Source organism: Marmota marmota, unplaced genomic scaffold (assembly GCF_001458135.2).
Source record: "Marmota marmota marmota unplaced genomic scaffold, marMar, whole genome shotgun sequence".
In the NCBI taxonomy this organism is placed as follows: Eukaryota; Metazoa; Chordata; class Mammalia; order Rodentia; family Sciuridae; genus Marmota; species Marmota marmota.
Window position 1 is genome coordinate 1,648,740 of NW_025999862.1, and position 15,858 is coordinate 1,664,597.

At 59.1% G+C, this 15,858-nt stretch overlaps 2 protein-coding genes across 3 annotated transcripts in view; one reads left to right on the forward strand and one right to left on the reverse strand.

The window, feature by feature from the left end:
* Cdh23 (cadherin related 23) overlaps positions 1–15,858 on the reverse strand; it is a 390,629-nt gene that overhangs the window by 76,459 nt on the left and 298,312 nt on the right. Inside the window, exons 28-30 of the mRNA XM_048808827.1 lie at positions 13,471–13,619; positions 2,580–2,640; positions 1,734–1,882 (exon numbers count right to left, since the gene is read on the reverse strand). Of these exons, the coding sequence (XP_048664784.1) occupies positions 1,734–1,882; positions 2,580–2,640; positions 13,471–13,619 (359 nt within the window). The remainder of the gene's footprint in view (positions 1–1,733; positions 1,883–2,579; positions 2,641–13,470; positions 13,620–15,858) is intronic.
* On the forward strand, positions 6,511–13,229 carry CUNH10orf105 (chromosome unknown C10orf105 homolog). Of its 2 annotated transcripts, none has more exons than XM_048809354.1 (2): positions 6,511–6,913; positions 10,188–13,229. In XM_048809354.1, the coding sequence occupies exon 2, from the start codon at positions 10,193–10,195 to the stop codon at positions 10,592–10,594; it is 402 nt and encodes a 133-aa protein (XP_048665311.1). In that variant the 5' UTR covers positions 6,511–6,913; positions 10,188–10,192; the 3' UTR covers positions 10,595–13,229. The 2 variants fall into 2 exon arrangements, with proteins under 2 accessions (XP_048665311.1, XP_015356010.1); XM_015500524.2 differs by lacking the exon at positions 6,511–6,913 and adding an exon at positions 6,927–7,283.

Sequence of the window (15,858 nt, forward strand, 5' to 3'; positions counted from 1 at the left end):
GCCCCAATTCTCACCCCAAAGCTATCCCTGGGGGATGAGGCGGTGGCTTCTGGCTGCTCTGAGGAGCCACCTGGGGCAGTGTGATGCAGTGGTCAGCACAGCAGGGTGGTTAAAAGAACACACTGGAGCCGACTATCTGGGGGTGAAGCCTGGCTGGACCCCCACTGTGGGGTGACTCTGGACAGTGGCTCACTCTCCTTTGCCTCAATGTCCTTGTCTGTAAAGCAGCTGTCTTCACAGTGGCGGCTCGCAGAGCTGATAGCAGGGCTGGGCTCAAGTGCACGGAGTGCTTACAGAGACGCCTGTCACGGTCCTGGGAGGGGTCCTCGTTCCTCGGGGTTCAGGGACAGAGGAGCACAGGGACCCGCAGGTCCCATGGGGTCCCACCCTGCCCCGATGGACAGCCTGGCTGGTCTGTTTTACACGGCACCCTGGGGTGCTGCCGAGTACTTGGTTTTGAACCGTTGGGACCTTAAAATGATCTGCCGTCACAAGGCATCCAGAGGTGTGGTCCCTGGAGAGGGGGGCCGGAGCCAGGGGGTCACATGGAGGGCTGTGGCCAGGAGGCCCAAGGTCCAGGGACCATCCACGCTGTGCTGATGTCCGCCACTCTGTGGCTGAAGCGTCCCCACCAAGGGCGGTCCTGCCGTGGGTGTTCTGATCTACACTGAGAGAGCGTTTGGCCGTCACGCGTGGCGTGTGGCTACACGGCTGCCCGGGTGCACAGTCAGGTAACTGGGTCTGACCTCCTGTCACTGGGCTGTGTAAAAACCCAAGGCATCGGCCCCTGCGCTATTTCCACGTGGGCAGAGTCCCTGGGGTGGAGGTGGCACGCAGGTGTGACTTCCCACTGCTTCCTGGGGCCAGGCTGCCAGGAGCCGGCCACAGCGGGGCCGCCCCCCCAGCGCCCCCACATTGGGGGAGGCTCGGTCGGCCTCGGCTCATCATTTCCGGCGGAGGGAGCAGCGGGTGGAGATGGCTGAGAGGAACAGTTGACTCCGCCACTCGGTTCTGGGCAGAAGTCCCTGCCAGCTCTGCCACTTTCCCGTCTCCCTCCTGCTCTGGGTGACGTCTGGGTCTGACTCACTTTCCACCACGCCCGGGGAAGGGGCTGTGAGCAGCTGAGGACGTCATCGGGACCTCTTGAGAGGTCCTCTCCTTCTTGGTCATCCCCCCTGTTGTGGACAGGAGTAGGCCAGCCTGGCCGGGGGCCGTGCCCATGTGTGTTTGACCATTTGGGGGCGGGGGTGAGGTGGGCTTGGCTTCAGCTGTGCAGGTGAGGGTGGGCAGAAAGGGATATTTCTGAGGGGGCAGCTGGGAGGGGGCACTGGAATGTGTTAGGGTCATTTTCACTGGAACGGGAACTGCGCTTGGACACAGAGGTGTGGGCTCAGGGCCTGGTTCTTCCACCAGAGCTCTGCTGGGCCTCGGTTTCCTCATCTGTAAGGGATCTCTTGGGCTCGCGCTCCAGGGCTGCGTGGACCTAGGGGTTACTATGGTGAGGACCTCTCTTTCATCCCTTGGGACAGACACTTGTGGTGTTGGTGATCTTCCACAGCTGGGGTTCACAGCCACTTGGGCTCCCTCCCCAAACCCTCAGACCCAAATGCCATTTAGCACCTAAGTCCATGGTGGCCCTGCCTCCACCAAGGCCACAGCTGGTGGCCATCTTTGGTCCAGCTGCAGCCTTGGCCTGGCCCGGCGGTCGGCACCCAGCCCGCCCCTGGTCTCACCCTGACAGAGCTCCTCATGGGGCCCAGGTCCTGGTTGTAGGCCTCCACGACCAGCACGTGCGACGAGTTCCGCTCGCGGTCCAGGGGCCGGGGGCCTCGCATCAGGAGCCCGTGGCTGACGTCGATCTGGAAGTTGTTGCCGTGGTTACCTGCATGGGGCACACACCAGGTGCCCGGGCTCAGCCTGGGGCCAGAGTTGGAAGGTCGACTCCGCACAGAGGTCTTGGGGACGTGACAGTGGCCAGGGGACCTCTGCTTCCTGCGGCCCTGGTCTGGCAGAGTTCGCGGTCAGGGAAGAAGTTCACCTGCCCTCTCTGCAGGGGAAGCCTGGGTCTCCCTGGACCCTCACACCCACAGGTGTGGGTGCCGTGAGGCCTTCTAAAAATTGCAGAAGGATCTGGGCTCTCACAAAACCAAACTCCCTGTGGGTGCTGGGTCCGGGGCTTAGTGGACACCTCAGGGCTGGCTCTGTGCCCTTCCCCATGACTTTCCACTGGGGACCCTCCCTCCTCCACACAGCCCATGTCCTTTAGGTAGGGAAACTGCACTCTTGGTTCCAGAAGGGGGCAGATCAGCGTATGTCACACGGGCCATGGTGACGGCTCAGGGATGGGCCCTGACTCTAGCTGAACCAATGGCAGTGAATCCCCGGGGAGTTGGGGGGGGGGGGCGGGGGGAGGAGGCCGCCCTGGACTCCAAGGCCCCACTCGTCAGGGTGATGGCTTTGGGAAGCACCGGAGCATGAGAGACTCCGGGGACACGGCCATCACCTGAGCACCCCCACTTGGTGTGAATCATCGGAGTTCCGGATTCCTCCCTGCAGCCCTGTCCTGGGGGCCCACTCACCATGGAGGATGCGGTACCACACACGCCCAAACTCGCCCTCGTCGGCGTCCGTGGCTTTCAACTGAGGAAGAGCAAACAGTGGAGTCACTTCTAACCCGCCGCAGGGACAGGAGGTGTCTGTGCAGCCCGGCCTCCCCTCCCCCACGCCACCCTGTCCCGGCTCAACCCATGGCTTCCTGAGAGGCTGGGGGTGCGGGAGACCCTCTAATCCCCACCAGGACGTCTGGCTGTTGAGGGCCCATGCCAACCCTGTTGCCTGGCCCTCCGTCAGGTTGGGGGGATGAGTGACAGCTGAGGTAGGTCACCCACACGGCCATCATTCACTCCCCATCTGCCTGGATCCCAAGATGCATCTTGCCACACTTCTTTGTCGGTCACGCTGGGCCGCAGCCAGGCTGACCACCGTAAGGGTCCTTACGTGGGAGTCCCACTCCCAAGTCCTGGCTCCAAGATTGTCCACACGCAGACCCTCCTGCTGTCCTCGGGTACTATCTCTGCTGAACTCCCAGGTGGCCTGGTGCTCCCTGGTTACAAGGAGTCTGCCTCGAGGCAGAAGCACAGCTGACCCCAGGACCATCCTGAAGGAACCTTCACCAACCTGAGGCAGGTAGAGCACTCGGCCAGGTCACAGGCTGCAGCCACCGGGTGGCCAGAGAGGGCTCCTCAGGATTTGGGTGGAGGAGCCTGGTGAGGCCCCGATTCCTCAGCTTCCCCTGGAGATCCAGCCCTCCTCCTCCCCCACATCTCTCTCTAGCTCTGGCATGTGGACGGTAACTGTCATTTTCTTTCTGACCCCCACTGCTGCGGCCAGAGGCAAGTGGTTCAGGAGTGGCCCCTGCTCAAAGCTGAGTCAGTCACACCCTTTGTTGAGATTTTTGACCTTGGGTCCAGAGAGTGAGGGAATCTGTTTTGTAGTAAGCTGTGGGAGTGTCAGTAGTGTGCCCCCACCATGGCCTCTCTGAGCTCCCCTCCACCACTTTCTCCTTACCCACCCCACCCCAGGCAATTGGTCTCCTTGCTATTTCTTGAACACCAAGTGCATGCCAACCACAGGGCCTTTGCCCTTGCTTTTTCCTCTGCCTGACAATCTCTCCTTCCAGGTATTGGCATGCACACTCCTTCCTCTGCTTCAGACCTTTTTAAAATGTCATCTTCTCATCAGACCCTACCTGAACACTGTGCAGCCCTGCATCTGTGGATTTAACCAACTGAAGATTGAAAATATTTTTAAAACATTGTGTCTGCACTGCAGAGGTCTAGACTTTCCCCCATGGTCATTAATCCTAAAAGAATTCAGTATGACAATGGTTTCTTTAGCATTTACACTGTATCACAAGTAACCTAGGGATGATTTAAACCGTACAATAGCAACGGAATATTCACCACAAAAAGGAGCGAGATTCTGTCACTTATGGCACCCTGGATGAAACAGGTGAAACAGATTAGATATAATGACAAATCTCACGTTCTCAGTTGTAGCTAGAAGCTAAAAAGTTGATCTCAAAGATGTAGAGAGCAGAACAGTGTGGTGTGGGGGAGGCAGGGATGGAGAGAAGGTGGCGGACAGGTACCAGGTGCAGGTGGGTAGGAGAGGCTCCTGATGTCCTGCAGTAAGATACCCGTGGCTGATAGCAACTGGGTAAGTGAACAAAGCTAGCAGACAGGATCCTGAACAGTCCCACTGCGAGAAAATGACTACCGTCTGGGGGGATGGCCACACCAGTTCCCTGATCTAGCCATTACACACCGTATGTGCATATTGAAGTTTCTGTATTCCATAAATATGCCCAATTATTATGTGTTAATTAAAACAAAAATATATTAGAAATAAAAAGTGAGCTGGGCAACGGTGATGCACACCTGTAATTCCAGCAGCTCGGGAGGCTGAGGAAGGAGGATCGTGAGTTCAAAGCCAGCCTCAGCAACTTAGTGAGGCCATAAGCAACTCAGTGAGACCCTGTGTCTAAATAAAATTCAAAACTGGGCTGGGGATGCGGCTCAGTGATTGAGTGCCCCAGGGTTCAATCCCCTGGTACCAAACAACAAACAAAAAAGGTGAAGTAGATGGGAGGATGTAAGCTATGGGGTGTGTGTGTGTGAGTGTGTGTGAGTGTGTGTGTGTGTGTGTGTGCGTGCGCGTGCACACGTAGACTCAACACACCGTTTTATATCAGAAACTTGTGTACTCGTGGATTTGGGTCTCTCGAGGGTCCTGGAATCAATCCGTGCGGATACCAAGGGACACTGTCTATGGAACTGCATCCCCTGCCAGGCCCTCCCTACCCCCGTCACCGTCTGCTACCCTACGTCTCTGTACATTGCCCACGTCCCCACTGAATGAAGGAGCATAGAGTGAACTGTAAACACTTAGCAGAGCTTTAGTGAGGGTACTAAGGTGACATTCAGGAAGCACAGGGGAAAGTCACCCAACACGGAGCACTGGGAGTCAGGGCCCCTGGCCCCTGATACTCCGGAAGCCCTGCGGCACCTCTTTCCCTGGCTGATTGCCCTGGGTTCTCTGGGTGTCCTGATATCACTCCAGCACGGGCTCCCTTGGCCTGACACAGTAGGAATCGGGTTTCTGTGTCATTGCCACCAAAGCCCCAACGCAGCTTCCCTATCTTTGCCCACTGGACAAACTTCCAAAGAGAGGATGCAAAGACCAAGCCGACAGAGGCCGTGGGGTGGGACCGGCCAGAGAAGACAGTGGCAGGGCGGGGAGGCCCTGGCTCAGCAGGAAGAGTTGGGAGGGACAACCAGGTGGGAACCATGGAGAGCCTGGGGAGGGACGGGATGCGTCCCTGTCTGGGGTGAAGAAGGGACATGGCAGCCTCAGGGGAACGGGGTGCGGGGACACAGAGTGGTGGCGTGAGGCTGGTATGAGCATGACCAGCCTGGCAGCTGGAGTTGGCCTGGTTGGACCGAGGGACATGCAGGGACTGAGGCAGGTGCATCCCAGGACTTTGAAAAGCAGGCTGACGGCAGAGAGGAGGGAAAGCACGTTGGAGCAGCAGGAAGTAGTGTTCTGGGTCAGGTGCACCCGGAAGAGATTCCTGGCTTTGTCATTTATTGGCTGAGTGACCAGGGACAAGGACTTCAACACCCTGAGCCTCAGCTTCCTCATCTGTAGATGGGCACAGTGGTGACCAGCCTCGCAGGACTGAAGGCTAGGTTGGAGGTGATCCTGCAGAGCGTTTTGTCCGGGGCCTGGCACAGGACAGGTGGTGAAGGCTGACAGGACAGCTTCCGCCACCCTCCTGGGAAGCCCCCTTGATTGATGCCGGGGTTGGGGACGGCTGAGTTCCCCTGCTATGGAGTTCTTTCCCTCCCTTCCCTGAGAAGGGACAGACATGAAGGTGCTTTGTCCATTCAGATCTGGGAGGAGCAGGACAGGGGAGAGGCTGAGCTGCCCGGAGGGTGTTTTGCCTCCTCTGTTTCAGGAGCAGAGGCCCAGTGGCCAGCTGGTTTGGGCCAAGGAGGTCAAGGAGACCGAGGGTGGCCAAGTCTGAGAAGGAAGACGCAGGAACCCCAGCGTGGGTTCTGGGCGCCGGGTGCCACCCGGGTCTGGGGAGATCACCAAACCTCCCACCCACCAAGTCGCTGGGTGGCCGTGGGCAGGTCACAGCTCTCTGGAACTCAGTGTGGTCATTGTAGGAAGAGAAAGATGATCTTGAAGGGTCTCTGCAGCTTTGACAGTCCACAGGGAGGCTCCCAGCCATTTGGGGGTGGCAGACAAGGCCTCTTTCTGTGGTCAAGGTTAAATGCAGGAGGGAAGAATTAAAAACAAAAATGATAGCTCGTAAAGATGTGGGGGTCCAGGCTCAGGTCTTGGACGCGGCCATGACTCCTCCTGTGCTGCGTATCTGGGAGCTCAGAGCCCTGAGGGGGGGGGGCTTCTCCCAGCAGTAGCTGGTTGCCAGGGTAGATCTCGCTTCCAGGAAAGCAGGAGGCTGGGGAGGGTGTGCGTGTGTGCGTGCGTGTGTGTGTGTGTGTGTGTGTGTGTGTGTTGGAGAGAACCCAGGGCCCACCATGGCTCTGGCCGTCCCCAAGCCTGCTGCCCTGTGATCTCTTTGACCTTTAGCAATGCCGGCTTCGCCCCTCAGTTCTGCAGCTGGACGCCTTCAAAGGAAGCGTGCTTTTCTGAGAAGCGGAGAGAGAGGCCCAGAAGGCTGGGCCCGGGGTTGCGGCAGGGGGCCTCAGGGCTGCCAGGGCCCACCATTCCTCTGCTCCCCTCCTGCCGCTTCTCTCCCCAGTAACCTGGGGGCTGGCAGGCGCTGAATAGCCACCCGCTGGCTGACGCGCCCACCAGGCTGTTGGAACTTCCAAGGGAGAAGGTGAGCGCTGAGTGGCCTGGGGACAGTTCCACCCGCCCCTGTTCCCCCAGCTCCTCCGCCCCTGAGAGGCCTCCAAGGAGACGGGCCAGAGTGAGGCGACAGCCCCTCTCCTCTTCCCACCCAGTTGCCATCCCTACCCTCCTGGCTGTCCCCTCCCCCAAGGCAGGGCCAACTCCCAGCAAAGCCAGGTCCAGCTGGAGAGCCGGGGAGTGAGCCCACTCCGCCAGGCCTGGCCGACTGAGGGTGCAGGGCACGGCACAGCCCAGGGCCTGGTGGGGTCCCAGGGGCCTCCTGGTGCTCCCGCAGGCCTCCCCTGGACTGCTGAGGACACCTGCTCACCGAGCTCAGCCTGCTGAGGGCTGGCTCTGAGGTCAGTGCTCGGGGACCGCAGAGCAGGTCTGGGGAGGAAATGGGGGGGAGACCCTTGCTGGGGGGCCCTGGGGAGGATTTGAGGTGTGCTCAGGCCTCGGCAAGCCCTCTGGTTCTGCAGAGAGCAGACAAGGACAGTGAGGTTTCGAGGCCAAGGCCACAGAGGAGCCCTCTCTGCTCTTACAGGTCCTATTCTGTGAGAGTCTGAAGGAAGGGAGAAGGTTCTAGAGTGAGCTTGCATGATGCAGCCAGAGTAGGACTTCAGTTAGAAGGAACAGGCTTCCCCTGCGTCCAAGACCGTCCCTGGCTTGACTTGGAGGGCCTCTTTCCTGTGACCCAGCTGGCCCTCGCTGGCTGGTCAGCAGGGGGTGTGGAGAGAGCTGGTGGCTGGACCCCCCTCATGCTCTAGGGCCCCACATGAACAGCTCAGACGCTGACTACATCCTCAGTCTGGCTTTGATTGATGCAGGCCTAAGGCCTGGAGCCTGGACCTCTGGGCTGGCCTGCCGGCTTCTCCCAGTCTATCTGAAGGCCCTGGACATCCGACACTAGCACTAGTAGAATCAAAGCTTCTTCCAGCTCAGACTCTCCTCTCCTTTCTCCAGCCCCCTCCCAGGCCAGCCTAGAGGGACAGCTGGTCCCGGAGGGAGACGGAGCGGGTCCACCCCACCCCTCCTGCTGCTGAGACTCAAGGAAGGGCCAACCCGCACATAGTACCCAGCCAGAGAGCCCTCCGGCTTGATGCCTGAAGGGCGGAGGCCCTGGGCAACTAGATGGGCATCAGAGTTTCCAGGCAGGAGCTGGGAGGGGTCGTTTTCTGTCTGGAAGTGCCAGGAGGGGTGTGGAGGGGCCGTGGGAAGTGGGGTGGGAGCTCTGGAAGCCCTCAGTCTGCTGGGCGCAGGGAGCCAGAAGTTAGGTCCCGAAGCTACCGGTGAGTACCTGGGGTAGGACAGGGGCTCCAGGGCTGGAGGACTGGGTGACCATGCTCCCCTCCCCACTGCCTGCCGTCAGGGATTCTCCACAGCTACACGCAGAACCTGGGCATGACGAGTCTCTCCTGCTGGGTTTTGGTGCTGGAGAATTGTCTGTCCGTCTGTCTGTGTTTCTCAACCTTTCCTTCTTTCTTCGTTGGGTTCTGGGGACTGAACCTAGGGGCACTCTACCACTGAGCTACATCCCCAGCCCTTTTTATTTTTTTGAGACAGGGTCTTGCTTAATTGCCAAGGTTGGCTGTGAACTTGTGATCCCCCTGCCTCAGCCTCCCGAGCAGCTGGGGTTGCAGGTGTGGGACACTGTGCCCAGCTGAAACTTGACTCTTGAAACCTGGGTCAGACTAAGCTGCCGTGAGGAAGAGGAAGTTCTGCTCTCCCTAGCCTCAGGAAAGACTCCAGGGTTGAACAGAAACAATCAGTCATATTAGACCCTCTTTTGGATCTTCTGTCCTGTGTTTGTAGAATTCAGAGATCATAAATGCTGGCCTGTGAGCTGGACCGAGCCTGTTGAGATTAGAATTGGCCTGTGGAGTGTTTCAAATATTTGAAAATCCATTTCAAAATGTTTGGAATCCAGTTTATTTGGCCTTTGTTGTCTCCCTCTTGCTTGTTTTCCTCCATGTTGCTTTAAACACATTGAATGAGTTGCCAACATTGAAACATCAGGAATATTTGTCTTAAAAAAAAAAAAAAATCCAGTTTCTGGCTTCCCTTGGGAAACTGGAAGAGCCCAGTACCTGGGGCCAGATCCAGGGAGCAGGACCATAGGCCTGGGCTGGGGGGGCGGCCAGTGCTTCGAGGGAGCCTGCCCACCTGTCCTCCCTGTCCATGCCGTACCTGCCAGCAGGCTCCGGAGTCATTGTTATCTGCCACCCAGCCACAGGCAGCCAAAAGCTCAGTCTTTGTATCTCCACAGATACCTGCAGGGTGCCATCCTGGAATGACCTTAAACCCTAACAGGAAGGCCTGGAAGTGCATGAGCTCTGGGCAGGTCCAGCCCACCTAGCCAATTCCTTGTGGGCTTATTTCCCACCTGTTCCTAGAGCAGCTCAGGGAGTAGGTTGGGGGCTCAAGGGGTGGGAAGGAGACGTGACCAGGAGTCAGGGAACTTGGTTTTGGCCTTTGCTTAGCCACTGGCTCACAAAGTGACTCTGGCCTTGGCCTTCCCCTCTCCGGGCCTTGACTTCCCTACCTGTCATGGGAACAGGTTGGACGGCATCGGACGGCAGCCACGGGAACATTCATGGAGCCAGGCAGGTGTGCGCTGGACCTGAGGGTGCGTGGTGGGCTGGGCTCCCTGTCTAAAGTGGGCAGCTGCTGCTACCTGAAAGGCCCACGGCCCAGTGTGGCCAGTGGTGAATTTCTGGAGTTTTGAGAGAAGCCAGGCTTCCAGATATTCATGGAACCTCTGTTTCTCTTTTTCTAAAATCACAGCTAAAGGTGCTGTCAAGACCTGGTGAAGCCTGGGGACCCTCGTCTGCAGCTTTGCCATTAGATAGTCACCAGGGCCCTTGCCAGCTAACTTATAACCTGTGACTTGCTCTGGTCACAGAACAAGTTATTGATGGACTTGGTCTTTGATTCCAAACTTTCAGGTCTAAGACGACGGCCATTCATGAGAATTGGTTTCTAAATGCGAAAGGCATTACCCTCTGTCTCCTCCGTGACAGAAGGGCAGAGGCGAGAGGGGAAGAGGCCCCAGTCCAGGTCCACTCCACCACTTACAAACTGGTGGGACAGGCCCTGGGCCTTGCCACCTCTCTGGGCCTCACTGTCCTAACCTATCATATGGCCATCATGCTACCTGGTTTAACCAGGCCCAGCCCCCATCGATGTCCCCAGGTAAGTCTCTCCCTGCCCTGAGCCTCGGGTTCCGCTGACCTGTGCTGACCTTGGGTTCCTTTCTGTTGCAGGAGACATGAGCACAGAGGGCTCCAGTCTCTCCAGCCCCAGGGCCGCCAGCCCCCAGGACGCCTTCGCGGCTCCTGTCACCCCTGGGACTCTCACCGGGGCGACGGACCCCCTCCCTGTGCTCATCGCCCTGGCCTGCATCTTCCTCCTGCTGGCTTCTTGTCTACTGTTCCTGATCCTCTGCAGGCCGGCTGCTCTGGACCCCCGCCACCGCAGGGCCCGCGAGTGCATGCCCCACCACCCCGAGAGCCCCAGCGAGCCCCGGCTCCGGCTTTGGAAGCGCCTGGGCTCCCTGCGCCGCTCTCTGCACAGCTTCCGGAGGGGGTGGCTCACCGCCCCTCCACGGCCACTGCCAGGCCACGACAACCCCCAGGGCAGCTGTGACTGCACGGAATCGACCAAAATGTGACAGGCGTTTCCAAACAGATGCCCCCGCTATCCTCCACCCCCGGCAGATCCTCCCGCCTGGGACTTCTGGGACTGCAAGACAGCGGCCCAAGCAACCTGGGCCCTGTGCTCACCTCCAGGGCTGCCCTGGGCGCCCAGCCAGTGTCCTTTCTCAAAGGTGGTCCCTGAAACAGCACCCTCTTTTCTGTGGACCTCTTGGTACTCTTGCTAAAAGATCCCAGGATCAAGAGGTGAGCTCTCCTGGCCATCTGTGCCCTTGGCCCGAGAGGCTCTGGGGGTGCAACCCAGAACTCTTTAGGACCCCTTTCTGGTAACCAGGCACCGACCACTCCTGGAAACAGCGCCCCTGCCCCCCAAGAAGAAGTTTGCCCCTGATTCCAGGGCCAAACCCAGCTCAGCCTGTACCCGGGCAGGGCCCTGTCCTACCACCTGCACCATCTCGGTGCCCAAGGCAAAGGGACCCAGGGACTCCTCGTCTTGGTTTCCTGCCCTGCCAGCATCTGCCTGCTGACCCGTGGGCAGCCTCCGCCTCCTGGTGATCAGACGACTGGGTGCTGGCTGGGGGCCCTGGACCCCTGTCTTAGCAGCCCACAATGCTGCCCAGGATGGAACTGACCAGGAAGGGGCTGGGATGGGTGAAGAGGTTCCTGCCAGAGCCAGGAAGAGGCTTGTCAGAGTGCAAGGGGGCTGGCACCGTCAGCAGCTCGAGGGATGCCACCTGGGCTCTGAAGACACAGAGCACAGGGAGCCGCCTTCCCTCTGGTACGATACCAACCTCCAGGACAGCGGCAGGTCCTTGCCTTGGACCACACAAGTCCACTGCACCTGGCTACTGACTGACCTGTCAAAAGAATGCTACCCAGGATGTCCTCCTTAGCATCCCATGTCCTTGGCCTCTCTTCCCAAGGCCAATGCTGATCACTTTGGTTGGACATCAGATTTGGAGCCTGGGAAGAGGGGACCTAAAATGTCTAGCCCCTGTCCCAGAGTCAGCGGGCCAGGCCCCACCAACGGTTGCCTGGCTGCACCCTGCTGTGACCCACAGTGCGGCTGGCCAGGTCTCCTTGAGGACTGAGCTCTGACTGTGCCACTTCTCAGCTCTGATCCTTCACTGGGGTCCTAATGCCCACTGGGTGTGCCCACGCCACTGTGAGCAGAGGACTCTGGGAGCTGGCTCCAGTTCATCTTTTACCCTGATCTTGACCCGAGACCACCTGGCCTCTCCAACCGGGGCATATGCTTCCCCCCAAGGCCTTCTGTGCAAGGCCTTTCTTAGTCCTCCAAGGGAACTGCCCTCCTGCCTGGAGCTCCTCGCCCACCTGTCAGGGAGCCAAGAGCAGCCTCCTCTGGGCAGCGGGTGGCAGTCTTGTCTGCACCTTCTCTTCTGCCAGCCTGGGAGAGCCAGTCCTTGCTTTGACTCACCAGCTCTGGCAGAGGCGTGGGGCCTGTTACTGGAGGGAGGGTGGCCCTGCTGCCAGCATCCCCCTCCCCAGGGCAGCAGGGGTCCTGGCGGAGCCTGCCCAGCACACCGCCCTGCGTCCCGCTGCTGCTCCTACGGGACCACTGCCCTCCGGCTGGCCTGGGTGGAGACGTCACTGTCTTTCTCTCTGACTTAGCGTGACCTCAAAGAGGGAGCCCAGCTTTGCAAAAACCCTTAACAGAGCCTGGGAGAAGGCACCCTAAGGCCCCGAACTTCTCCCTGCAAAGTGGGGGACATGGGGGAGCCCTACGTCACTCAAGAACTCTAGGGTGTCGGTCTGAGGACTGTTGTGTAGATAGAAACCGGTTCTCGGGGTTGGGAAGTAAGGCAGACCTCCCCCCAAAGGGGCTTGTTCTTCCCTCCATTCCCCAGGGCCTCTCCGAGACACCCCAGGCTGACTCAGTGGTAGTGGGTCCAGCACCCCCCCATGGTCCCCTGGTCAGCAGGCTCTGCTCTTGTGTTCTCTTCCTGGGGGTGGGGGAGGTGGCCTGGAGGCCTGAGCGAGTATCCTGGGGTGGGAGGAGGCTCTCAAAGCTCTGGCTGTGCCCCTAAGTGGGCGGGCTGCCAGTCCTGGGAGGCCTCTCACGTCCCACAGGGGGGAGGCTCACAGCTTCAGGTGCAAGGCTCTGCAAGTCTGCACCAGCTGAGGCCAGAGCAGGGAAATCCTTCTCCTTCCTCCTTCCAGAACCCGCCACCAGGCCTTGTAAGTCCCCGGGGCTTCCTATCTCCCTGTTCCTTCGCGTAAGTTCCCTGCCCCCGTCTCCTTTCCTGTCTCCTGCTCCTCATGTGGGGACCTGGGCACACTCCCAGCTCCCCCTTCCTCCCATCCCAGACACAGGAACCTGCCTAGCGGGCAGGCCCAGCTTTGCTGTGTTTGGCTGCCCCTCTGAGTGCAGCTGGAAAGCCCCGGAGTGGTGAAGGGAGCCATTCTTCCCTCCCTCTCCCGGCAACCAGGCCTCAGGGATGCGGAGGCCGGTCCTCCTGTTCCTTCGGAGCCTCTTAGCCGCCATCCTACTCTGGGCCAAAAGAGCCCTTTCTTCTTCAGTTGTCTGTGTCCCAAGAGGGGAGCTGGGCCAAGGGGCTGTGAAAGCCCCTCTGTTCTGGCCTCCGGGCCCTGGCTCGCTCTCCTCAGCTCCCTTCTGGGAAAGTGTGACCTCTGTGTCCCCTCTCTACTCTGAAAGGCCCTTTGGGGTGGGGTGGGGTGCAGAGGAGCTAGGAGAGAGAGGCCAAGGCCTTTCTCTGTTTGCTGGGGAGCCAGGGCCCTGTCCCAGGTCCTCCTCAGGACCTCTCCTATTTCCATCCCCCCATGCCATAATGCCACTGAGTAGTGCCCTCAGAGCTGAGGGTGGCCCTGCCTGCTCCCAGCTCGCCTGACCAGGGGGTCCCGGGCCACCTGCCTGCACGATGCTGTGGCCCTCAGGGATGTCCTCGGGGACGCTGGCCTCGTAGCTGCTCTGCAGAAAGATGGGCCGGTTGTCGTTCACGTCCAGGACGGTGACAAACACAGTGGCCGTGCCAGTGCGCCGCTTGCCTACGGGGCCGTTGTCTGTGGGAGTTTTAGAAGGACAGTCAGTGGCTTCCTGAGGGGCAGGCTTCCCGGGCCCATGCACGCTCCTGGGCTCCAGCCAGACACGCGCCCTGTTCTGCCCACTGGCCCAGTGTTTGCAATGGTGACTCTTTCCCTTCCCATGCGCTGGGCACTGTTCTCACTCAGTCCTCACCCATTTCACAGAGAAGGCAACTGAGGCACCCAGCAGGTGAAATAGCCCAATGCCTGGGGACCTGCAAACGCTAATTTTTTTTTTTTTTTTTTTGGAAAAAGGGTCTTTGAAGATGTAATTAAGTTAAGAATCTTGAGAAGAGATCATCTCGGACCTTCAGGTGGGACCTAGACCCAACAATAAGCATCTTTATGAGAGAGACATGCTGGGGGAGCGGGGTGCACGGTGCATGCCTGTCTGTAGTGCCAGCACTCAAGGGTCTGAGGCAGGAGGGTCTGAGGCAGGAGGATTGCAAGTTTAAGTCCAGCCTGGGCAACTTAGTCCCACCCTGTCTCAAAAAAAAAAAAGAAAAAGAAAAGAGAGAGAAGGCAGAAGGAGATTTGAAACAGGGAGAAGGTCACGTGGAGATGAAGCCACCAGCCAAGGAGCACCCACAGCCATGGGAAACCGGGCGTCGGGGAAGGGTTCTCCCCTAGAGCCTGCGGAGGGACTGCGGCCCTGCTGACCCCTCCTTGTGAACTTCCAGACCCAGGAGAGATACATTCTGATGTTTTAAGCCACCCAATCTGTGATGCAAATGGAGGACACAGACACAAGCAAAGCCAGCAGCTGGGGGTGAGGGACAGGGAGGGAGCTGTCCTCTGCTCCTGTCCATCGATGATGGGCAGAATGTGGGACACCCACGCCCACAATTTCTCAAAAGAAATAGAATATCTGAACTTTTAAACAAGAGCTGTCATTCCTATGAAAACACTGGGGCTTAGAGATGTGCTGCAGGGCAGATCTGGCTGGGGGGGTGGGGGGCTCTGCACTCAGGGGCCTGGTCATGCCTGGCTCCTAAACCCAAGGTGTCCATCCGGGGACTCTGCAGAACTCTCCCAGCCTGGGGTGGGAGTGAGGGTGGAAGCCTTGGCCCTGCCCAGGACAGCTGTGGGGTTGTCCTCCCTGGAGGAAGGAGCTGTGCCCAATGTTTGTGACCAGGCCAGGGTGGTCACCCCAGGGAGAGGCGTGGCAGCTGGAGTTGGCTGGCCACATGCCGGATGCAGTCACCTCCCCAAGCAGATCCTCTTAACTCCCAAGCTCTCCCCCAGCCTAGCCTCCAGCCACCCCGAGGGGCCTGCTCACTTGCCCCAGCTGGGGACACTGAGCTGGGAGGCCACCCAGAATGTCGGAGCCTGAGCCCTTTCCTCCTGCTAGCTGATGCCCGAAGCTGCGGCTGGACTCAGAGGGGATGAGGGGTCTTCAAGGGTGGGGTGGCCGCCCCAGGGTGGGAAGAAACAGGATGAGGGTGTCCAGGCAGGTTGGGCTGGGGATGAACTGCACTGGAAAGAGTGAGTCAGACAGCTCATCCCGCCCCTACCCTCCAGGGCCCTGAAAGGCTCCCAACTGCCTGAAGATCAAAGTCCAAATTTCCAGTCCAACCTTAGGCTTCCCAAACCCCAGATCAACAGATCCATCTATCTATTTTTCTTTCTTTCTCTTTTGGTACCAGGAATTGAAACCAGGGGTGCTTAACCACTGAGCCACACCCCCCAGCCCTTTTGTATTTTATTTAGAGACAGGGTCTCCCTGAGTTGCTTAGCGCCTCACTGTTGCTGAGGCTGGCTTTGAACTCGCCATCCTCCTGTCTCAGCCTCCCGAGCCATTGGGATTACAGTTGTACACCACGGCGCCTGGCAAACCGAGACCTTTCTGATCTTGGTCTTCTCTCTCTAGTGTAGGCCAACCTTGGGAAAGCTGATTCGCTTTCTCTCTCTCTCTCAGACCAGGCCCTGAGTGTTCCTCTGAGAGGACCGTCCCCCACTCTCTGACTCTGAGGCCTGGGATTCCAGGCAGGAGGCTCTGCCCCAGCTCAGCTCCAGGCATGGGCCCGGGGCTTAGGCCTCACCAACCCGCGCACCTCAGTCCCCTGGTCACAACAAAGGCTCAGTGACAGCCCTGGGACAGACGGAACTAATCCGAGCTAATCTGCGGCTTCTGCTGGGACCCTGTGTAAGAAGCAAGGTCTGTCTGCCCTGCCTGCACTTGAACCTGAGAGGGTAGAAAGGCGGGGTGGGTGGGTGG

Excerpts from the sequence above, each read along its gene's own strand:
- CUNH10orf105 (XM_048809354.1), top strand. The coding sequence starts at position 10,193 with ATGAGCACAGAGGGCTCCAGTCTCTCCAGCCCCAGGGCCGCCAGCCCC.